The following is a 24,629-nucleotide window of genomic DNA, read 5'->3' as shown; positions in this document are numbered from 1 at the left end:
GCAACAGTACTCATGGGCTGAAGTGGGAGTTTTTTTTTTAGTATATTATTGTTCAAAATAGCCAACGCAGAGGGCACAAATGATTTTTTGTACCCATTCTTCTGGGCTAATGGGACCTCGAGTCTCCTGCCAGATGGTAACAGCTGAAATGATGAATGAAGGGGGTGAGTAGGGTCATTGTAGACCTGGGTTGCCTTCTTAGTAAGGGACCGAGTGTAGAGGTTCTGGAGTTGCAGTTGTTTGTCTCCAATGATCTTACTGGTCTGGTTGACCACCTGGGTCAGCTTATTCCAGTGTCTAACTGAGAGGTTCCCATACCAGGAAACAATGTTAAAGGTGAGAACACTTTCAGTGAGTGACCTGTAGACCATGGTTAAAGTGTGTTTGCTGGCATTAAAACTCCTCAATTTCCTGAGGAGAGAAAGCTGTTGCCGTGCCTTTTTATAAATATAATCTGCATTAGGCTGAAAGGAAAGTTTATTGTCAATTATTGTTCCCAAATATTTAAAATATATGAATTGCTCCACTTCTTGCCCCTTCATAGTGACTGGCTTAAAGACAGGCACCATGCTGTCAGCTTCCATCCTACTTCCCAGACACAGCTCCCTGGTCTTACTGACATTTAAGGTCAAGGAAGCTGCCATCAAACCAGGTGGCAAGGTGATCGATGTGCTGGAGGTAGGAAGGGCTGGTGATATCCTGCAGGTAGGCAACCAGGGCCATGTGTGAGGTCTTTACTATTGTATTTGACCTCATTTATGTATATAGAGAATAGAAGGGGAGATAAAACACACCCCTGAGGAATGCCAGTATTCAGGACAAGGCAGTCGGAGAAGGTGTTATTAATACAGACGTTTTGAGGCCTCTCTCTTAGGAACTCCCTGATCCACAGGACAAGGCTGCTACTGACGTTCATGTCACACAAGCGTCTCAGGAGAAGATGGGGCTGGACCGTATAAAAGCAGAGGAGAAATCCATAAAAAGTACACGGACATAGTATGTATTCGCCTTTTCTAGGTGACCATGTACTTTATCCAGAAGAGTAAGAGTAGCGTCCTCCACACCTCGTCTGGCTCAGTAGGCAAACTGCATGGGATCCATGAGCTTAGCTGTTTGTGATATGAGTTCCTTACTCACTATGCGCTCCATGCATTTGCTTAATAGAGGTGTGAGGGCGATGGGTCTGAAATCGTTTAGCGATTTTATATGTGATGTTTTAGGCACAGGGACAATAGTTGCCATTTTCCAGGCTTGGGGTACAAAACTGGTGTTGAGGAACATCTGGAATAGCTGAGTAAAGATGGGTCCCAGTTGGGTAGCACACTCCCTCAGGACCCTTCCCTTGAGCTCATCTGGCCCTGGAGCTTTGCTAGGGTTAACTCCCTGGAAGATCAAAATGATTTCCTTTTCCTTTAATGCCACAGAGGCAGGTGTCATTCCTGCACAGGTGTCACATTCATCACTGAAGTCATGTTTATCAAATCTAGAGTAGAACATGTTCAGATCATTAGAAAGGCTAAAAGGGTCATCGCATTGGAGGGCTGCTTTCTGTTCCCTTCCCATCATTATGTTCAGTCCCCTCCAAGCATTACCATTCCACAGTTCCTTTGTCTTTATAGTCTGTTTTTGCTTTCTTAACCATGCTTCTTATTTCCTACTCTAAATCTCTCACTTTTTGCAGGTCTGATCACTGAAGAATAAGTCCCTACAGAAGCATCAAAACAACCCCTCAGCTCTTCATCTGAGTCATTTGTCCAAGCCTGACTGTATTTAACAGCGGGTTTCTCCCTTTTTGGTTTTTGACGGTACTTTGGCAAGAGAAGAATGACGTTATGATCAGATCGGCCTAGTGGAGGGCGGCATCTGGGCACATAAGCGCCCTCCACATTTCCAAAGAACTGGTCCAGGGTCTTATTCATTCTCGTTGGACAGGTCACATATTGCTCTAAATTTGGCAGATGGGTGGAGATGACACATCTATTAAAATCACCCAATAAGAAGATCGGATAATCAGCAGATTTACGTTGTACTTTAATGTAACTAGCATCTATACGCTCAGCTGCTAGTGTATAATCTGCGCCAGGCACGTATACCAGAATGACTGTAATTTGCCCAAACTCGCGAGGCAAATAATGCGGTCAGAAAGAAACAGTCGTAATCTCATAATGATTAGAACAGTCAGTTTCACGTACCTTGAAGTTAGTTGCTCAGTTGGTTTTTATAAACATGCATAATCCACCTCCGATGCTTTTTCACTGTTCATCTAGCGTCTCTGAAAAATCGAACGAGTGAATATCCCTCCAGATCAATGTTGCTTACATCCCCCGAAAGCCAAGTCTCCGTGAGACAGATCAGGTTGGCGTTCCTAAAATCCCAGTCATACTTAACAAGTGCAGAGAGTTCAGTCATCTTGTTTTCTAGTGAACGCACATTGGAGAGGGTGATTGTAGGGAGAGGGAATCGGCTACCTCTCCTTTTGAGTTGGTTCCGTATCCCTCCTCTGGATCCACACTTTTTCTTCTTTGTTGTGAGATGGGCAGTTCGATGTGTGGAGCAGATGATTTCGGGACAACTAAAGAGAAGTTTCGGCGGAGTTTTGTTCATCTGTCGGAAGCTCAGCAGGTATTCCCAGGTGTAAACAGGAAGCACAGGTAATCCATTGTTCCATGCATTCTACGGTTTTGCTCCAAGCCCGTTTACAGTGTCCCATAGTATCGCCAGAACCCAAATCACCGCTACAAACTGGCCGATCGTATTTCCTAACATGATCGCCAGGAACAGATTTTTTATAGTAGCAAATGAAGTAGTTGCAACGTTGATACAAAAACAAACAAACAACAAACAGACGAGCCAGGTGCCTAGGGTCAGCACTCGCGCATGCGAGCCCCTATTTTGCAAAAATGTCGCCACAGTCACATAATTTTAATGAGATCTGGCTTTGTTTGGGAGAATATAAACCTCAGTCACCATTCACCATCTTTTCTTGCATACAATGAAAGTGAATGGCAACTCACACTAACATTCTGCTAAACATCTCTTCTTGTGTTCTACTGAAGAAAGAATGTCACTCATGCTTGGAACAACACAAGGCTGAGTAAATGATGACAGAATTTTCATTTTTGTCTGTACTATCGCTTTAAAAATCGTGCGATTTATCAGATGAGGAACAAGTATTCTGTGCTCACACTGATGAAATAAAACACAGATGGGGGTCTGGGTATCTCAGTGAGTATTGACGCTGACTATCACCCCTGGAGTCGCGAGTTTGAATCCAGGACGTGCTGAGTGACTCCAGCCAGGTCTCCTAAGCAACCAAATTGTCCCGGTTGCTAGGGAGGGTAGAGTCACATGGGGTAACCTCCTTGTGGTTGCGATTAGGGGTTCTCACTCTCAATGGGGCGTGTGGTAAGTTGTGCGTGGGTCACGGAGAGTAGCATGAGCCTCCACATGCTGTGAGTCTCCGCGGTGTCATGCACAACGGGTCACATGATAAGATGTGTGGATTGACGGTCTCAGAAGCAGAGGCAACTGAGACTTGTCCTCCGCCACCCGGACTGAGATGAGTAACCGCGCCACCACGAGGACCTACTAAGTAATGGGAATGGGGCATTCCAAATTGGGGAGAAAAGGGGATAAAAAAAAGAAGAACTGGTGGATGAAAAGTCTCTGTGCTGCTGTGATTATGAAACACTTGATCTGTTGTGGTGCCAAAACATTTCTTTTTTTTTAATATTGCAACATGTCTTCCAGAACATTGTTGAGTTGGAAACATCTTTGTTCTGCACACAGAAAACCTCAAATGTCCTGGATTAAATTATTGATGTAATATTTGTTATAGAACAGTTAGTTTTGCTTCTCTATTCTGATTGGACAATCAACGTTCCAAGAGTGCTGATATTTAAAACAACAGCACTGTGTTGCTTCACTGTTTGTTTCAGACCGGCTGTTAGTTTGTTTGTTGCTCAACGACACGCAACGGTTGATCCTGCTTTGATTTTGTTTGGAGCGGTTTTCTTAGTGGAGCAAAAATAGACAAAAAAAAAAAAAAAAACACCTGATTATAATGTGTGTACAAAAAGACAAACTTTATATAGCATCCCATGGGAATGAATGAGATTTCTGTAAATGTGGTCATTTTAGTGAATTGTGTTCACACAGTAGTATAAAGTAAATGAATATTATTCTTAAGTCAGTTGGACTGAAATGTGACATTGCAGAGCATTTTTATCTTCTGTTTTTTCTTATCGTTTTGTGTGTGTCGTGTTGAATAGCTGGTGTGTAAACACTTCAGCTTGTGAAATCATCATTATCATCACTGAATGAAACTGGTTTTACTGCTTATGTTGGTTATTGTACAACAGGAAACACTTCCTGAACACTTTCCATGATTCACCTGACATTAAACACACACTCACTCACTCACTCACATGCACACACACAAACACACACTCTCTCTCACACACCCACACACACACTCTCGCTCTCTCTCTCTATCTCTCTCTCTCTCTCTCTCTCTCTCTCTCTCTCTCTCACATGCACACACACAAACACACACTCTCATACACAAACACACACTCTCTCTCTCTCACATGCACACACACAAACACACACTCTCATACACAAACACAGACTCTCTCTCTCTCACACACACACACACAAACACACACTCTCACACACACACACTCTCTCACAAACACACATACACACACACACACACACTCTCTCTCTCTCTCTCTCAAACACACTCTCTCACACACACACACACACACACACACTCTCTCTCTCTCTCTCTCTTTCACACACACACACACACAAACACACACTCTCTCTCTCACACACACACACACACACTCTCTCTCTCACACACACACACACACTCTCTCTCACAAACACACACTCATTCTCTCTCTCTCTCTCACATACACTCACACACACACAGACACACTCTCTCTCTCACACACACACACTCTCTCTCACACACAAACACACACTCTCTCTCAGAAACACACACACTCTCTCACACAACACACATAAATTCTCTCTCTCACACACACACACTCTCACACACAAACACACTCACATACACACACTCTCTCTCTCACACACACACAACACATACACACACTCTTTCTCACACACAAACACACACACACTCACATACACACACTCTCACACACACACACAAACACATTCTCTCACACACAACACACACACACACTCTCTCTCTTACCACACACACACACACACACACAAACACACACTCTCTCTCACACACACACACACACACGTATACACACTCTCTCTCTCACACAACATACATAAATTCTCTCTCTCACACACACACACTCTCACACACAAACACACTCACATACACACACTCTCTCTCTCACACACACACAACACATACACACACTCTTTCTCACACACAAACACACACACACTCACATACACACACTCTCACACACACACACAAACACATTCTCTCACACACACACACACTCTCTCTCACACTCTCTCTCTTACACACACACACACACACACAAACACACACTCTCTCTCACACACACACACACACACACGTATACACACTCTCTATCTCACACAAACACACCCACACACACAAACACACACTCTCAAACACACACACACGCACACAAATTCATAAAATGAATCTGTTTCATGATATCACTTTACAGATTATTTAAAAATCACACAAATATATCTCTAAAGAGACATATTCATGAGCAAAAAACACAATCAAATTCCAACCAATTATAATGTTGATTTGTGCACACACAGATGTTTACTACTGTATGCGAATTATTTTTATATAAAGTACATTATAATGATAACAGACTAACCCAAACCCTGAAAAACAAACATTATCCACAATTATATCTGAGCAGCTACTGGATGAAGCCATGATGATCCTGACTGACAGTTTTCTGGTTCCGGTCTCCAAAAGACTGAATATAAAACTACTGAAATGATTCAGATGAGAACAACAAGCATGTAAAGTGTAAGTTTGAGCACAAATGAGTTCAGACTCAACTTGTGCAGTTGTTCACTGTCTAGGGCCCTATGAAATTCCAAATTCCGTGTTTTACATTTTATTAGAGTTTAAAGTTTAATTACATTTTATCATAAAAAAAACTGTCTAATCAAATGAATGAATAGAATTTTAATACAATTAAAACAGAATAATTGCGTTTTAACATACCATTGCATTATTTTTTATTAACTGAAGAGTGTCTATACTGATCTTCACAGCACAATCCAAAACCTCAAATTGGATTTTTTTTGTTTTTGTTTGTTTTATTTTAATTATAATGTCAGATACAGTGCTGCACAGTAGAGCATCACAGTATTAATGAAATCAGTGATGCAACTCTTAAGATATTGCTTAAATATAATGTCATTATTAATGATATATAATCAGAATCATCTTTATTGCCAAGTATGCTTACACATACAAGGAATTTGTCTTAGTGATATCATCATCATTACTACTACTACAGCTACATTGAAAATGACATTTTACTATACAGAAGTCAAATATTTCTGTCGCATTTCTTCAATTTCACACGTCTAGTTAAATTGAGCTCTTATTATAGCGGATGTTTTATATATATATATATATATATAGTCTATGTGTGCTGCGCTTCACATCATATAAAGTGATCTATGATCTGTCATTAATGCACACACAAGAGTGCATGTGATGTTAATTATGCGGTTAGATTATAAGCAGTGTATAAGCTATTTGTTTAATTAAATACAACATATCATGATTTTAATTTGATTTATTGTGCATTTATACATTAATTTCATCCCAAATATGTCAAATTTCATGACATTCTGCATTTTATAGTTAATTCTATATTTTTATCAATAGATTCCGCGATTCCGTCCGTGTTTTCGCAACACGGAAATCATATAGGGCCCTAACTGTCATTTTTACCTTTAATGACATTATTAAATGGAGGTTTTGTGGGGGTCTGGGTATCTCAGCGAGTATTGACGCTGACTATCACACCTGGAGTCACGAGTTGGAATCCAGGACGTGCTGAGTGACTCCAGCCAGGTCTCCTAAGCAACCAAATTGGCCCGGTCGCTAGGGAGGGTAGAGTCACATGGGGTAAACTCCTCGTGGTCGTGATTAGTGGTTCTCGCTCTCAATGGGGCGTGTGGTGAGTTGTGCGTGGATCGTGGAGAGTAGCATGAGCCTCCACATGCTGTGAGTCTCCGCGGTGTCATGCACAACGAGTCACGTGATAAGATGCGCGGATTGACGGTCTCAGAAGCGGAGACAACTGAGACTTGTCCTCCACCACCCGGATTGAGGTGAGTAACTGCGCCACCATGAGGACCTATTAAGTAGTGGGAATTGGGCATTCCAAATTGGGAGAAAAGGAGATTAAAAAAAACAAATTTAAAAAAGGGAGGTCTGACTTAGCTAACTTCTGGAGAAAATTTTTGTCCTTAAAATATAGCAAAGGAAACACACATGCAGCTGTGCTGCTTTTAGACTGACCGGATAAATGTGTTTGTGTCCAGATAAGTTATCATGTAACAAACACATACATAGAGACTGAGTGAGTGGCAAATAAACATGAACATGTAGAACATCTCATAGCTGTCAGAGGGTGGAACATCTTTCTGAAGGAGAGAGCACACAAACATCTGACATCTGTAAGCACAAACAACCAGTTCTACTCATGGATATCTGGTTCAATCAGTCAACTTAAATTACTGAATGTCATTTACAGATTAGATGTGATGAACATCACAAACTTTGAACATGTGAACATGATGTTGCTTCCCACCAGACTGAGATAAAACCGCGCACACGGACTCCTGACACTTGTGTTGCAGTCAGACAATCTGATTGATTGGAAAATATATGCATAATTTATGATGACACCGATACTATTGCAAAGATGAGTGTATAAAAGAGTGTTAATGGGCAGAAAAAAGACAAAAGGATGATGATAGAGGCATATCTTACTTTGGGCAGATGTGTGAATGGGCACTTGAGAGTATTTTTTTTTCTCCCCTTTTTCTCCCCAATTTGGAATGACCAATTCCCAGTGCGCTCTAAGTCCTCGTGGTGGCGTAGTGACTCGCCTCAATCCGGGTGGCGGAGGACGAATCTCAGTTGCCTCCACGTCTGAGACCGTCAATCCACGCATCTTATCACGTGACTTGTTGAGCACGTTACCGCGGAGACGTAGCGAGTGTGGAGGCTTCACACTATTCTCCACGGCATCCACGCACAACTCACCATGCGCCCCACTGAGAGCGAGAATTACATTATAGCGACCACGAGGAGGTTACCCAATGTGACTCTACCCTCCCTAGCAACTGGGCCAATTTGGTTGCTTAGGAGACCTGACTGGAGTCAGTCAGCACACCCTGGAATCGAACTTGCAACTCCAGGGGTGGTAGTCAGCGTCTTTACTCGCTGAGCTACCCAGCCCCCCCCCCAATTGAGAGTATTTGAGTAGATTTGATTCATTTTATAGACTAATTAAACAAACAAAAAAATCGTATGATGTGGTCTTGGATGCCGGTGTGTTCACGTTGAATACTGACTGAAAAACTTAAAGTAGTAGGTGGAGCTCCAGGTCACACCTATCGATGATGTGGACCAAAGGCAGCAAGAAGGTGTTTAGCAGCCGGTTAGAAGTTTTTCTAAAAGTTCGCCTGGCAAGCTGTTACAAACCACCAAAACAAATCTAAATTATGTCATACCTATTTTTTCCAGGCCATCGTTGGCTGCGGTGGGCAACTGCTGACCTCGCCTGAGAAATTGAGGAACTCTTAAACCTGACCAACACGCATTCTGTGGAGAAGGCAGGGGAGGAGGACTTGGAGGGGTCATTGCTCTTTTTCCTGGCAGAGGTCACTGAGATGGTCAAAGAGCTCCAAAGTGGCAAGGTGCCAGGAGTGGACGAGATTTGCCCTGAGATACTGAAGGCCCTGGTTTTGTTGGGCTGTCATGGCTGACACTCCATTTTATTATTGCGTGGAGGTTGGGGACAGTACCTGGGATTTGGTTTACAGGTGTGGTGGTTCCAATTTTTAAAAAGGGGGACTGAAAATTGGGGCCTGGGTAGCTCAGCATATTGTTGACCTTATGCTTCATTCTACGAGAAGAATTAATTTGAGGTCAGAAAAAGAAGCTGTTTTAACCACTCGATGATGATTTAAAGTAAAATATATGCATCATTTATGATGACACTGATACTACTGCAAAGATGAGTGTATAAAAGAGTGTTAATGGGCAGAAAAAAGACAAAAGAATGATGACAGGCATATGTTACTTTGGGCAGATGTGTGAATGGCTTTCACTGCAGATGGCACATGAGTGAATGGGCACTTGAGTGTTTCAAACTCATCCAGTTTGCATATGTTTTGTGGACTTGGAGAAGGCAAATGACCTGTGTCCTCTGGGATGTCCTGTGGGGGATGCTGTGGGAAAATGGGCTATTGGGGCAGCAGATGCGTGCATTTCGTCGCTGTATAAACCTTGTGAGCGCTGTGTCCACTTTCTTAGCATTAAGTCAAGCTTGTTCCTAGTGGGTGCTGGACTCCGACAGGGCTTTCGATTGTCACCGATCCTGTTCATGATCTTCATGAGATGTGGATAGTTATCCCATCGATGCGTGCTACCCGGACGGTTTTCGCAGTTTTGCGCTGTATCTGTGTTTATATCTGCATCTCCCGCTGAATGCATTTAGATGTGCTCTATAAAATGGAATAGCCTTTATGTGGACCACCCCTCCAGTCTGGCCCCCCTCAAGCCCGGGACTTATCGGCAGCGCTGCCTCCACTGCTTAATGGGGGGATTGTGGCCAAGTGTGAAACAGTTGGGATGAGGGTCCGCACCTTCAAGTCTGAGGCCATGGCTGTCTGGCGGGAAAGGGTGGATTGTCCTGTTCAGGTATGGAGCGAGCAGCTGCCCCAAGTGGAGGAGTTCAAGTATCTCTGGTCTTGTTCACGAGTGAGGGAAAGTTGGAGCATGAGATCGTTAGGCAGATAAGTGCAAAGGCTGCAGGAATGTGGTTGCTGTACTGAACCTTGGTGGTAAAGAGGATGCTGAATCTATGGGCAAAGCTCTAATTTTACCAGTTGATCTATGTTCCAACCCTCATCTATGGTCATGAGCTTTGGGTAGTGACTGAAAGAATAAGATAAGAATAAGATGCGGATACAAGCGTCTAAAATGAGCAGGGTGGCATGGCTTACCCAAAGGGAAAGGGTGCAAAGTTGTGACGTCCAAAAGGGGCTTGTAGTAGAACTGCTGCTCCTCCACATTGAAAGAAGCCAGTTGAGGTGGTTTGGGCATCTGAATAGAATGCCTCCTGGGCACCTTCTGCAGAGGAGTTCTGGGCATCTTCAACTGGGAGGAGGCCCAGAACACACTAGAGAGATTATATCTCTCAGCTGGTCTGGGAATGCCTTGGGATACCCCAGGGTGAGTTGGAGGATGTGGGCGGGAAAAAGGACGTATGGGCTGCTTTGCTTAGTCTGCTGCCACCGTGACCCGGTCCCGGATAAGCATCAGAAGATGGATGGATGTAGTATCCTGGCTGCTGTCAGATTGTCTGTTGTTCAGTTGTGTGTCTCTAATTTAAAACAAGTCAACAACAAAATCATAATTTCACTGTATACGCAGAATTCTGATGCACTACACATGTACAGGTGCATCTCAATAAATTAGAATGTCATGGAAAAGTTCATTTATTTCAGTAATTCAACTAAAATTGTGAAACTCGTGTATTAAATAAATTTAGTGCACACAGATTGAAGTAGTTTAAGTCTTTGGTTCTTTTAATTGTGATGATTTTGGCTCACATTTAACAAAAACTCACCAATTCACTATCTCAAAAAATTAGAATACATCATAAGACCAATAAAAAAAAAACATTTTTAGTGAATTGTTGGCCTTCTGGAAAGTATGTTCATTTACTGTATATGTACTCAATACTTGGTAGGGGCTCCTTTTGCTTTAATTACTGCCTCAATTCGGCGTGGCATGGAGGTGATCAGTTTGTGGCACTGCTGAGGTGGTATGGAAGCCCAGGTTTCTTTGACAGTGGCCTTCAGCTTATCTGCATTTTTTGGTCTCTTGTTTCTCATTTTCCTCTTGACAATACCCCATAGATTCTCTATGGGGTTCAGGTCTGGTGAGTTTGCTGGCCAGTCAAGCACACCAACACCATGGTCATTTAACCAACTTTTGGTGCTTTTGGCAGTGTGGGCAGGTGCCAAATCCTGCTGGAAAATGAAATCAGCATCTTTAAAAAGCTGGTCAGCAGAAGGAAGCATGAAGTGCTCCAAAATTCCTTGGTAAACGGGTGCAGTGACTTTGGTTTTCAAAAAACACAATGGACCAACACCAGCAGATGACATTGCACCCCAAATCATCACAGACTGTGGAAACTTAACACTGAACTTCAAGCAACTTGGGCTATGAGCTTCTCCACCCTTCCTCCAGACTCTAGGACCTTGGTTTCCAAATGAAATACAAAACTTGCTCTCATCTGAAAAGAGGACTTTGGACCACTGGGCAACAGTCCAGTTCTTCTTCTCCTTAGCCCAGGTAAGACGCCTCTGACGTTGTCTGTGGTTCAGGAGTGGCTTAACAAGAGGAATATGACAACTGTAGCCAAATTCCTTGACACGTCTGTGTGTGGTGGCTCTTGATGCCTTGACCCCAGCCTCAGTCCATTCCTTGTGAAGTTCACCCAAATTCTTGAATCGATTTTGCTTGACAATCATAAGGCTGCGGTTCTCTCGGTTGGTTGTGCATCTTTTTCTTCCACACTTTTCCCTTCCACTCAACTTTCTGTTAACATGCTTGGATACAGCACTCTGTGAACAGCCAGCTTCTTTGGCAATGAATGTTTGTGGCTTACCCTCCTTGTGAAGGGTGTCAATGATTGTCTTCTGGACAACTGTCAGATCAGCAGTCTTCCCCATGATTGTGTAGCCTAGTGAACCAAACTGAGAGACCATTTTGAAGGCTCAGGAAACCTTTGCAGGTGTTTTGAGTTGATTAGCTGATTGGCATGTCACCATATTCTAATTTTTTGAGAGAGTGAATTGGTGGGTTTTTGTTAAATGTGAGCCAAAATCATCACAATTAAAAGAACCAAAGACTTAAACTACTTCAGTCTGTGTGCACTGAATTTATTTAATACACGAGTTTCACAATTTGAGTTGAATTACCGAAATAAATGAACTTTTCCACGACATTCTAATTTATTGAGATGCACCTGTATGTTTATTTAAAGCAGGAAGTATGAGAATAGAGCTGTGTGTGTCACAAGAAATAGATCAGAAGGAAATGATCACTTCCTGTATGGCTTCTCATATCAAGAGTTTGTGTATGTGTGTGAACAGTTATAAAAATTATTTGAGTGACTCACAGAAGCAGATACTGCAGACAGTAACTCAAAACCTAGTGAGCTGCCTATTTAGACAACATTTTAAGGCATCATGTGTGCTCTCTGTTCTAAATGATCCATTCGTTTGGACAAATTCAGGCTGTTTCAAATGAATATGTTACTGAGCTCAGTGAATAAATCCAAGATGCATGAAGTGACTCTTATAACTTTGGCTGCTCACTGAGATCTTAAAGACATTAAAGATTTTCTGTAAAGCTGCTTTGAAACAATCTGATCTGTGAAAAGCACTATACAAATAAAAATGAAGTGAAAATTGTGGGGGACGATAATGATCAGTTCATGTAGAGCGGTTCTGATGTTAATCACACAGGAAGTGAGTTGAGATCTCTTAGAGGGGCATCACCACACACATATACACACACACTGCGAGACTAAAACAAGCCCTTCGCACTACAGTCAAGTGAAGCAGGTAAGATATTTTACTGTCTGTCTGTATCAAATTCTGTTCACCATCTGTTACCTGAAAGTGTCGATTATGTTTGAGGTATTTAAGTGTTTGCACTGAACTGCAGCGGCAGCATGTCGTTTCTGCAGCACCAGAGAAAGAAACCACAGTTGCGTTTAAGACACTGGAGAGAGCACACTGCTGTCACACTCACAGAACCCTCTGTAGATCCTCCAAACACCCATTCAGTTTTCTCAGAAACTTACTCTTAGTTCCTACAAGAACTCTTCATTTAATAACACCATCATTAGAGAAATGATTTGAGGCTCTTTTAAAGTGAAGTAGGGTCTTCTGAGGGTCCTGCCAGTGTGACAAACGGTGCCTCAAGTATCTTTTAACTTTTACATTTAGCCAAGAACATTTCAACAGAAAAATACATAATATATAAATATAGAAAGTGGAGACTGGGGTTAGTTGTCACATGGGGAAGTTGTCACAGGGCTAAATCATATTTATTTTTATTATAGTGCTTTTCCCAAAACATATTATTCAGCTTTACATAAAATTATGCTGTAACAGAAAATATGCTGTGATGTTTTAAAATCCTTATTGTGCTGTTTAAATTAATAACACTACTGAAAAATCATTGTCTCAATGAGATTAGGACATGCATTCAGACAAGAGTCGGAAAGGTTTAAATGTGCTCTTAAGATATTTTTCATGAAAGTCAGGTCAGGGCATGTTGTCACGTTTTAAATGTCATAAATTTATACAGTTTATTAATTGCAATACTTGTTGTCCTAAACACGTTTTTCCATTTTATGTTTTTGTTGTTTCATGAATCATTTTGTCCCTGTCACCCCCTCAATGTTCACATGAAATCTACACGCAGCGCAGTACACCATTGGTTTAATGGCAGGTTACACTGTGACAACTTACCCCATATAGTGTGAAGATCAACACGTGTTCACTGAACTGCATCTTTTTTCCTATGACAATGTTCATAGCTTTTTTTTGTAGCCAAGACTATTGACTTTCAGAAATAAACCCATCTTGAGAAATATTCACTGGAGTGTGACAATCCTCTAACACACACACACACACACACACACACTCACACACACACACACACACACCCCCCACTCACTCACTCACTCACTCACTCACTCACACACACACACACACATACACCCATACACTCTCTCTCTCTCACACACACACACACACACACACACACACACACACACACACACACCCTCCCCCTCTCTCTCACTCACTCACTCACTCATACACACACACATACACCCATACACTCTCTCTCTCACACACACACACACCCTCCCCCCCTCTCTCTCTCTCTCTCTCTCTCACTCACTCACTCACTCACTCACTCATACACACACATACACCCATACACTCTCTCTCACACACACACAAACACACACAAGCAGTGCTGGTCTGAAACTGGTGTTTGTTAGTTGTTAGTGTGTTTGTGAGTTTCAGAGTGATAAAGGGGACTGGTTTTAGGCTTCAACTCTTGGGTTTTAAGGGCTTCATGTTGCAGTGTGTTAGGGGAACTTGAATTTAGGTGTGTCCAAAATTTGAGGGATCGTTTTTCAATATGTATAATTAGGGGGTATCTGCCTAGTTCAGCCCGGCATGCATTAGTAGGTGTTCTTCTCTGAACTCTTCGAATGTTTCTACAGAATTCTGCATGCAGGGGTTCTATGGGGTGTTTGTCCCATCTAGAGTAATCTGTCAGACAGAGTGGACCCCAAACCTCACATCCATACAGAGCGATAGGCATAATAATACTATCAAAGAGTTTACTCCAAATTGTTACAGGAATGTCTATTTGGGTAAATTTGCCCTTAATAGCATAGAATGCTCTTCTAGCTTTCTCTTTTAGTGCATTCACTGCCAGACCAAACCCCCCTGAAGCACTGATTTTAAGACCGATGTAGTCGTAGTGTAGGGTGTGTTTCCCAGAGTGAATGTGTATCTGGTTTCCTGTAATCTGGCTTTTTTCTGGAAGATCATAATTTTAGGTTTTTTCAGATGGACTGTCATGGCCCAGTTCTGACAGTAGTTCTGCAGCAGGTCCAGGTGCTGCTGTAGTCCTTGTGCAGTAGCTGACAGCAGCACCAGATCATCTGCATAGAGAAGAACTTCAGAGTTATTTGGAGTAAGACCGGGTGTTGCAGATTGTTCCAGTAGCACTGCTAACTCATTCATGTAAAAGATGAACAGAGTTGGACTCAAACTGCAGTCCTGTCTCACTCCACGCCCTTGAGTGAAGAATTCTGTTCTTTTATTTCCAATTTTAACTTAACTGCATAAATTTTGCCTTTGCTTTTTTGATGAACGTGCTGGTTGACTATCATGTGTAACGTGTAAATGTGGTCGGTGGCGTGGTGGTAGGAATCAAATCTGACTCTTACTCAAGACATTGTGTTTGGTAAGATACAACAGAAAGTCTTCTCCAGATTACTGCTCACACAAATGCCTCGGTAGTTACTGGGGTCGAATTTGTCTCCACTCTTATATAATGGGTGTATTAAACCCATACTCCAGGTATCAGGAAAATATGTGTGTCGGATTTTCTTTAGGAACACATTAATTTGACAGTGGTCTGATAAGGAAGACTGTGGTCTGACAGTGAATGCACGTATGTAGGAGGGGCCCATGTCTGTAATGGCATAGTCGACTACACTAGCCCCAAGAGCTCAGCAGTATGTGAATCGCCCTAAAGAGTCCCCTCGTGTCCTACCATTAAGCATATACAGACCCAGGCCTCGACAGAGATACACCAACTCCTTACCGTTTTTGTTGACTGTACTGTCCAGATTGTTCTGTGTTGTAGTGTTGGGGGTTAGATGTGTGTTGGCTTTCAGTATGTAGTTATTCCCATGGGTGTCTATAATGTCCGATTGTGAACCTGTCTGTGCATTTAGGTCCCCACATAACATCACATTCCCCTGGGCCTGGAGTTGGCTGGTTTCCATCTGAAGCTGATTGAAATGATTGTCCTTGTAGTACGGAGACTCTGATGGAGGTATGTAGGCTGCACATATGTAAAGGTCCTGATCACAGTCTATAATGCCTTTTTTGAGTTTAAGCCAAACATGTGTTGAGTCTATTTTCATGATTGATAGGCTGTTTTTTAAAGTCTCTTTGTACCAAATGATGACCCCACCAGAGTCTCTTCCACGTTTCACGTTACAAAAAAAAAAAATGGATAAATAATGGTTATGATCTGGGGTTGCTTTAATTGGTCAGGTCTAGGCTCAGCAATGTTATGCGGCGAAAAAATGAATCTAATAATTTATAATAATAATTTTCTTTATTCATCACACATACATTTGCACATATACAGTGAAATTCTTCTTTTTCACATATCCCAGCTAGGCTGGGGTCAGAGTGCAGGGTCAGCCATGATACAGCACCCCTGGAGCAAATAGGGTCAAGGGCCTTGCTCAAGGGCCCAACAGTGGCATCTATTGTACACACTGAGTGAGTGAGCATTTGTGTGTTGTGATGGTGTTTTTGTTGCTATTATCTGCATTGTGTGTTAGTGTGAATATATGTATGCACTTCTGTTATATTTAATATGTTTTCACGGTTCTATGACTAATATGTCAGTGTGGTGCAGCCAAATTAAAATGTGTGAAACTTCCATTGCTCTGACCTCTATTGTGTATTTCTATGTATGCATTAATAACATGGTTTCTTGCCAAATTAACAGAGAACACAGAACTAACCACTAGTTCATTATTCTCTGTAAAGCTGCTTTGAAACAATATTTATTGTTTTACTGTATACTTTTACAAATGTATCTATATAGCACTTTTCACAATAAAAATAATTATTTTTTTATTTATTATAAATTAATTATTAAATATATTACATTATCGTTTATTCTGGTGAGTGTGTATATCGCACCAAACGCGTGTTTGAATGCGGCGCTGCAACAGCTGGCTGATCAAATCACAGACATGGAACAACAATACCTGGACTCGGTTATTATTATTCTTGGGGATTTTAACAAAGCAAATCTCACACATGAACGGCCAAAATACAAACAGCACATCACATGCCCCACCAGAGACAGGAACATACTGGATCATTGCTACACAACAATAAAGGATGCATATCGCTCTGTTCCTAGAGCAGCTTTGGGACTCTCTGATCACTGTCTGGTTCATCATCTTCCAACCTACAGACAGAAATTAAAATCTGCTAAACCTGTATTAAGGAGTGTAAAGAGATGGACCAATGAAGCAGAGCTGGAACTACAAGCCTGCTTCGATTGTACAGACTGGAGTGTTTTTGAGGCTGCAGCCACAGACCTGGACGAGCTCACAGATACTGTTACATCATATATCAGTTTCTGTGAGGATATGTACATTTCTACTAGGACTTATTTAACATTTAACAACAACAAACCATGGTTTACAGCAGAGCTCAGGCAGATTCGTCAGGCCAAAGAGGATGCTTACAGAGTTGGGGATAAAGTCTTGTACAGTCAGGCCTGGAACACACTGAATAAGGGAATCAGAGTGGCTAAAAGAAGATACTCTGAGAAGCTGAAAAACAAGTTTTCAGCTAACGACCCTGCACGAGTGTGGAGTGGCATGAAACAACTCACAAATTACAGGACTCCTGCCCCCAACCCTGTAGGGAACCAACAACTGGCTGATGACCTGAATGTGTTCTACTGTAGATTTGAAAGTCCCAGTCTCACACCCCACACCCACACTGACCTTCACTTCACACAAACACCAACACCTCCTGCAACCTCCCTCCTGCTACTCAACCTGCACTTAAGAAGCACTGTGAAGATGACATGAGCCGTGTCTTTCGGAAATAAAAGATGAGGAAAGCACAGGGCCCAGATGGCGTTTCACCTGCATGTCTTAGATCCTGTGCTAACCAGCTGGCTAACCATCTTCACACAGATCTTCAACAGATCACTGGAGCAGTGTGAAGTTCCCTGCTGCTTCAAATGCTCCACCATCATCCCCATCCCAAAGAAACCAAAAATCACAGGACTTAATGACTACAGACCTGTCACCCTGACGTCTGTGGTCATGAAATCATTTGAGAGACTGGTGTTGACCCACCTGAAGAACATCACTGGACCCTTTCTAGATCCCCTTCAATTTGCTTATCGAGCAAACAGGTCTGTGGATGATGCAGTCAACATGGGATTGCATCATATCCTGCAACATCTGGACAGACCAGGGACATATGTAAGGATCCTTTTTGTGGACTTCAGTTCGGCTTTCAACACCATCATCCCAGCTATACTCAAGTATAAATTACACCAAATCTCTGTTCCCATGTCTATCTGTCAGTGGATTACCAGCTTTCTGATGGACAGGCAGCAGCTTGTGAGACAGGGGAAATTCACTTCCAGCACCTGTACAATCAGCACTGGTGCCCCCCAGGGATGTGTGCTCTCCCCACTACTCTTCTCCCTCTACACCAATGACTGCACCGCCAAGGACCCCTCTGTCAAGCTCCTGAAGTTTGTGTGTGTGTGTGTGTGTGTGTGTGTGTGTGTGTGTGTGTGTGTGTGTGTGTGTAAGATCTCACCTAATATGGGACGTAAAGTTCAAACTAAGTAACTACTAGTTAGTTTGTAACTAAGTCAGTGCTTAACTTTGTTAAGCTAAGACTTTGCACAAGTAAACATCACTCATAATTTCTTCGTTTAAATTGTTATTCAGGTGTTTGTGTAATTGTGTGATTAGTGTTTTATGCTCTAAATTGTCGTTCTGAAACAGAAAACAGCATGAGGCGACAGGAAACCAAAGAGATCATCACACTAAAATTAGTTTCTGATGACATGTGCACTGCTAAAGCAAAAACCACAGAGATGTGATGGATTTATTGAGTTTTAACTAAATATTTAAAATCAATAAAATAAACTTGAAGTTGTTTCATATTATTTTATTTTTTACTTTAGGGCCATTTAGAATGCTAGTCAAGGTTTCTTTCAACAAAAATGGTCAATTTAGTTTTTCATGACTACTTTCTACCCCCTCTCTGACCCTTACAATGAAACAGGATGTTGTGTGATGCACACTTTAAGTCTTCTATGAAAACATTTTCTTGGAATGAGTAACACCCTTCATTCGAAATCATGTACTGACATAGTATGTACTGTATTTGACGGAGGATGCACTTCTCTGTCTTCTTGGCCACAGTCGCCTTTGGCTTGTTCACTGCGAGTCTAAAGACAAATATAATTTTTTTAAGGTATAATCTACAATTGCATTTTTTTATCAAACCACGTAATGATGACTTTAAAGGGGCCATGACATGCTTTTTTTAATTTATTTTTTATTAACAATTTTTTATTGATTCCATGCAGCAAATCAAATAGACACAACAGAAAATGCAAAATCAAACCACATGAAATCACAACTTTTCCCCCTGAACATTAAACCCCCCCACCACCACCCGACACAAACAAGCACTCCAGTGGTCAAAAGCCAACTGACAAAGACACACAAATAGGCAATAAAACAGCAAAAAATATTTAGAAACATAAAAACTAATTCCAATAGTCTCTCTCTGTTGCCCCTCCCCAAGAGCCTTCCAAAAAGGCTAGATAGCTGTCCCATTTCCTGATGTATATATCCAGGTTGCCTAGCCTTCTACATGCCATCTCCTAAAACGCTGCCACCCTGCCCAACTCGACGCACCACTCAAGAAATGAAGGCACATCAGTAGACCTCCATCCCCTGAGGATTACCCGCCTGCCAATCGTCATGCCGGTCAGGACCCAGCTCTCCATATATCCACCACCCATATTCAGGACCGCCCCATCACCCAAAATACACAGTCTGGGGCAAAATTAAATTTGAGTGCACAATACATCACACATAAAACTCTGAACCCTCAACCAAAATTCTTGGATCTTAACACACCACCAAAAAACATGGGTTGTGTTCCCACCTTCTGATTGGCTCTGCACTTTTAATATTCCCTTCCAACTCTGCGAGTTCTTGTGCTTTGGATTTTTTGGGGAATGAGGCATACTGTATGATCCGACCCCTAAGAACCGCCTTAAGTGCCTCCCAAGCCACGCCCACAGAGGATACTGAGGACCAGTTGGTCTCCATATAAACACTGATTTCAGTCTTTAACATTTGCTCGGAAATCAGGATTTTGCAAAAGGGATACATTAAAGTGGCAACTATATGATTTATTTTTCTCCGTATGTGGCAACACCTCTAAACTCACCAGGGCTTGATCTGAGACTAAAATGTTTCCAATTGAGCAATCAACAACAGATGAAATGAGGGACTTAGATAGATATATAGATCTATATATATATATATATATATATATATATATATATAGATATAGATATAGATATAGATATATATAAATCTATTCTAGAATAAATCTTATGGACTGATGAAAAAAATGTATAGTTCCTACCAGATGGGTTCAAAAGTCTCCAAATATCTGTAAGACCAAGATTTTTACACATCCTGTGAAGCGTCAATGTCGCTCTAGGGGGCTTGCACACTTTTGCTTCACTATGATCAAGGACTGAGTCCATCAAAAGATTAAAGTCTCCTCCCAATATTATATCATGAGGGGTGCCAGCGGCTTGCAACATCCCTTCAAGATCTATAAAAAAGCTCTGATAATCAGCGTTAGGTGCGTAAATATTAGCCAAAATCAACCTTTGCCCTTGAATTTCTGCTAAAACAATAATGACTCTTCCTAATTTATCTTTAATATGTTTGAGACATTTGAATTGTAAATGTTTACTTATCAATGTAATGACTCCCCTGCTCTTACTTGAGCCAACACTAAAGAAAACATGCCCACCCCATATCTTTCCAGATATTTCAGCTTCCTGTGGGGAGAGGTGCGTTTCTTGAAGAAACACTATATCATATTTCTTACGTTTAAGAAAATAAATAACCGTCCTTCTTTTTATGGGGTGCCCCAACCCATTCACATTCCATGCGGAGAGAGATAGTACACTTATATTAACATTTTGACATTTTGACATATGAGAAAATATAGAATGTGTGTCAAAAACAAAATTATAAAGACCACATTCCAACATTAGTGCAACAATCAAAACCCGAACATCTTCCGGAACAAAACAAACAGAAAAAAGAAAAACGTGCGCATTAACCCCACGCACGACAGCGCCAACCGGCGTCCATCCCTCTAAACTCAAACAGTCCATGTAGGTCTATGAGAGTCCCCGCGACAACTTTGCTGTCAGATTGCTGAAGTCCAGTGTTTCTATACAAATTTTGTGAGAATGAATTGCACAGCAAAAGATAATCTATAAAACAAACTCTGTATCCAAGAAAGCCTTCCTTTACTCCTCGCCTCACGTAACACTAGATCTTTATCGGATGATCTCAGAAATTTGGCTAGAATTGATCGGGGCCTGTCTCCCTCAGCAGATATCTGAGCAGGAACTCTGTGAGTTCGCTCGATTTCCAGCTTATGGCCTGCTATGTCAAACAGATTCGGAAAGAGCCCATACAGGAATATCACCATATCCTGTCCGTCTTCACCCTCAGGAATTCAGACGATTCGGACGTTATTCTGCTGGCTACGTTTCTCCATGTCCTCCAACTTCTCCCAGACATGCTCCAAATCCACCTTGGTTGCTAGCGGATTAACAGCTAATTCCCACTCCGATGACTCCAGATAATCGATCCGTTTCTCAACATCTCCCACTCTTGTGACCACATCAGTAAATTTCGTCTCCATGGCAGCGACCGATCGACGTATCACTGCAAGATCCTCCAAGTCAGCAACGACCTTCATCAGCATTGCCAACATGTTCAGCATCTCTCGCAGCATTTCCTGCACCTCTCCGACTAAATCGACTATGAGGCTCTCGGCCTGCTGGAGGGCGTCAACTTGAGCACCTAAGTGTCTTTTAATGTCTCCAGAGTCCAAGGATTTTGAATTCTTTGATATATTGTCTTCCAAGAACAGTTATGGAACAGAGAGTATCAATTCTCACCGGTTTATGTCATTAAAAGTGTTAAAACTCGCAAAGTGCGCAGAGCTCGCCATTCACACATTTGAACCTCGCATGGCATCACGTGACTCAATGATCTGGGATCTTGTTGAAAATAAACATTGTGATTCTTCAGAAGGATCAGCAGAGTGGCAGGTGCTACAAACACACACACACACACACACACACATACACACAGCACAAGGTTTCACACGTCACCTCATTTTACTCTCTTATCAGCTGTTCTTCTGCTGTTTATGAATTATAGTATCTGTTATTTTCAAGCTCTTGAACACTCGGTAGACAGACGTGTAAATGTGGCAGCTCATGTGTTGATATGTTCACGTGTTTAAATAAATAGTTTCAATAAATACTGTTTTTGGACTGAAGAGGAAATTTTGAATTCTGAAAATTCACAGTACAATAAGCTCTTTTATCTCAAAAGATGAAGGAACATATTCCTCCAGATATGAGAAAGGAAACAAGAAATATTGGAGTGATTTTGGAGGGGTGTTGTGTTGGTAAATTTAAGGGGATTTACATTCAGTTCAAGAGGATACTACTCTCGGATTCACTCGTCTTCTTACTGAACCATTAAAGTCTATAACAGAATTAACTGGCTGAATCACTTATGTGCCTATATTAATTATAGATCACTTCACATACATTACAGATTTTCTGAATGGCTAAAACACTAAACCCCATTCTCTGAAACAAAAACCCAGCTGTCGAATCAATCACTCGTTTGGCAAAACCTTAAACAAGTTCAGGTAGTTCGACAACATTTGCAAATCTCACCCAGTCTTTTAGCAAAACTCTAAACACATTCTCATTCACCGAAACACATTTCCACTGTGATGAACTTGCGGCAAAAGTTAAACACAACTACAACACAGTTGTCATCGTTTACACACAACGACTCAAAATTGTACACACTTATTTCTAATGATGTGATCAAACCAACTGTACAAAATACACGAAACTCGCAGACATGATGCTGAGTCAAGTCAAGTGAGCTTTATTGTCATCCCGCTATATGTAGAGACATACAAGGGAATGAAATGTCGTGCCTCACAGGACCACGGTGTTACATATATAAACATTTCACACATAGACCTATCTAACTTCTAACTGTACATGTACTTTACTTTCAACATATACTTTTGGTTTATAGACAATCAACACACGTAGTGCAACAGTACAAAAACAGTGCAAAACAAACATTCAGGGCAAACAGTACAAGTGGAAACAGGAACATAATATACACAGGAAATATATGTAGATGTAAACATATGTGTGTGCCTGGTGTGCCTGGGTAGCAGTGAAGATGTTAAAGTGTCCAGTGTGTATAAATAGAAAGAGAGAGAGAGAGAGAGACACACACACACACACACACACACACACACACACACACAGTATTGCACATAGGAACTGTAAACAGTTCTTAAGGGAGCAGTCCTTTTATTCTTGTAAAATACCTTGTAGAAGAATAGCAGCAAGAGGTTACGTGTCTATTGATGGGGCAGAATGAATCTCATTGAACTTGATTTTGCAGTTGCACAATATTTTTGAGTGTATTGTAATGTGCTTTTCATTTGCAGTTGTCTTTGTTCTTTGGGCTTTTGCAGTTGGACTATTGTATTTTTACAGTATGCAAGAGATGAATACACAGTCATTCAGTACTGTATTACTAACAGTACTTTCAGTATACAGTATATTCACTGTACTAAGTTGTGATTACTAAAATGCATTTAATATATACAGTAAACATTTTTGTCTGTAACTACATGTCCTGGACGCTGTGTTCTGATGTAGTGTGTAATAAATGATCTGTAGTGTTTATATATTGACTGGCTGTGTGAATGATCTGAATGCATTGTTTAATATTAAGCACAGATAACATGGTTTTGAGGCGATTGTTTGATTTTGCCAGAAGAGTCAGGGGGTTTGTGAATGTAATCTGAAGATTTGGATTTGTGTTTAAAGTTGTGACAACATGGGTGAAGGTTTCAAGAAATGTGTTTTAGCAATTGTGAAAAACTGTAATAAATGTAAACACACCAATAAGTGGTTTAGGTAAGTGAGATGATTCTTTTGTACGTTTATTTTTCCGTGATTAAACTAAGAGCGTATCCATGTGATATTTCTGCATTTATAATGATGAACAGTGTGATTTTAAACAAATAATTGCTTTTGTTTGTTTTGTTTAGAAATGAAGTAGTTGCATGTGAAAGACTAAACACAACAGACACGATCAATTACAACAAATCAGGTCTGATCAACCTCACTGCACGTCTGATTTAATATAGAGAAATATTGCTGAACATATCACAATCATCTTTTAATGTGAAAGTCTCACCTGTGTGCATGTGTTCTGACAGGAGATTGTGACAGTAATGATGTGTGTCCACTAATAATGGTGAGAAACACACACACACACACACACACAAACACACACTCACAGACACTCACACACACACACACACAGACACTCACAGACACAGACACACTCACTCTCTCTCACACACACACACACACAGACACTCACAGACACACACAGACACACTCACTCACACACTCACACACACACACACACACAGACACACTCACACACACACACACACAGACACTCACTCTCTCACACAGACACTCTTACTCACACACACACATACATACACTCACAGACACACTCACTCTCTCACACACACACAGACACACTCACACACAGACACTCACAGACACAGACACA

The 24,629-nt window shown here is 41.4% G+C and overlaps 2 protein-coding genes across 5 annotated transcripts in view; one reads left to right on the top strand and one right to left on the bottom strand.

Annotated features, from left to right (window-relative positions):
- The window catches only part of nudt6 (nudix (nucleoside diphosphate linked moiety X)-type motif 6), a 930,254-nt gene that overhangs the window by 858,844 nt on the left and 46,781 nt on the right, over nucleotides 1-24,629 (bottom strand). The gene's annotated exons all lie outside the window — the stretch shown is intronic.
- The window catches only part of LOC127412755 (cytokine-dependent hematopoietic cell linker-like), a 31,728-nt gene continuing 19,906 nt past the window's right edge, over nucleotides 12,808-24,629 (top strand). For 2 of the 4 annotated variants that reach the window (XM_051649374.1, XM_051649371.1), the window contains exons 1-4: nucleotides 12,808-12,885; nucleotides 15,816-15,916; nucleotides 24,091-24,152; nucleotides 24,262-24,299. Coding sequence is in view for 3 of the 4 variants with exons in the window: in XM_051649371.1 (XP_051505331.1) it covers nucleotides 24,297-24,299 (3 nt within the window). In the remaining variant the exon portion in view is untranslated. Of the gene's footprint in view, nucleotides 12,886-15,815; nucleotides 15,917-16,265; nucleotides 16,375-24,090; nucleotides 24,153-24,261; nucleotides 24,300-24,629 lie in introns of all 4 variants that reach the window. The other 2 variants (XM_051649373.1, XM_051649372.1) reach the window with 2 other exon arrangements.

The sequence above is a fragment of the Myxocyprinus asiaticus genome, chromosome 22, assembly GCF_019703515.2.
Source record: "Myxocyprinus asiaticus isolate MX2 ecotype Aquarium Trade chromosome 22, UBuf_Myxa_2, whole genome shotgun sequence".
Lineage (NCBI taxonomy): Eukaryota > Metazoa > Chordata > Actinopteri > Cypriniformes > Catostomidae > Myxocyprinus > Myxocyprinus asiaticus.
The sequence above is the reverse complement of the archived record's forward strand: the minus strand, read 5'-3'. Positions and strand labels throughout refer to the sequence as shown.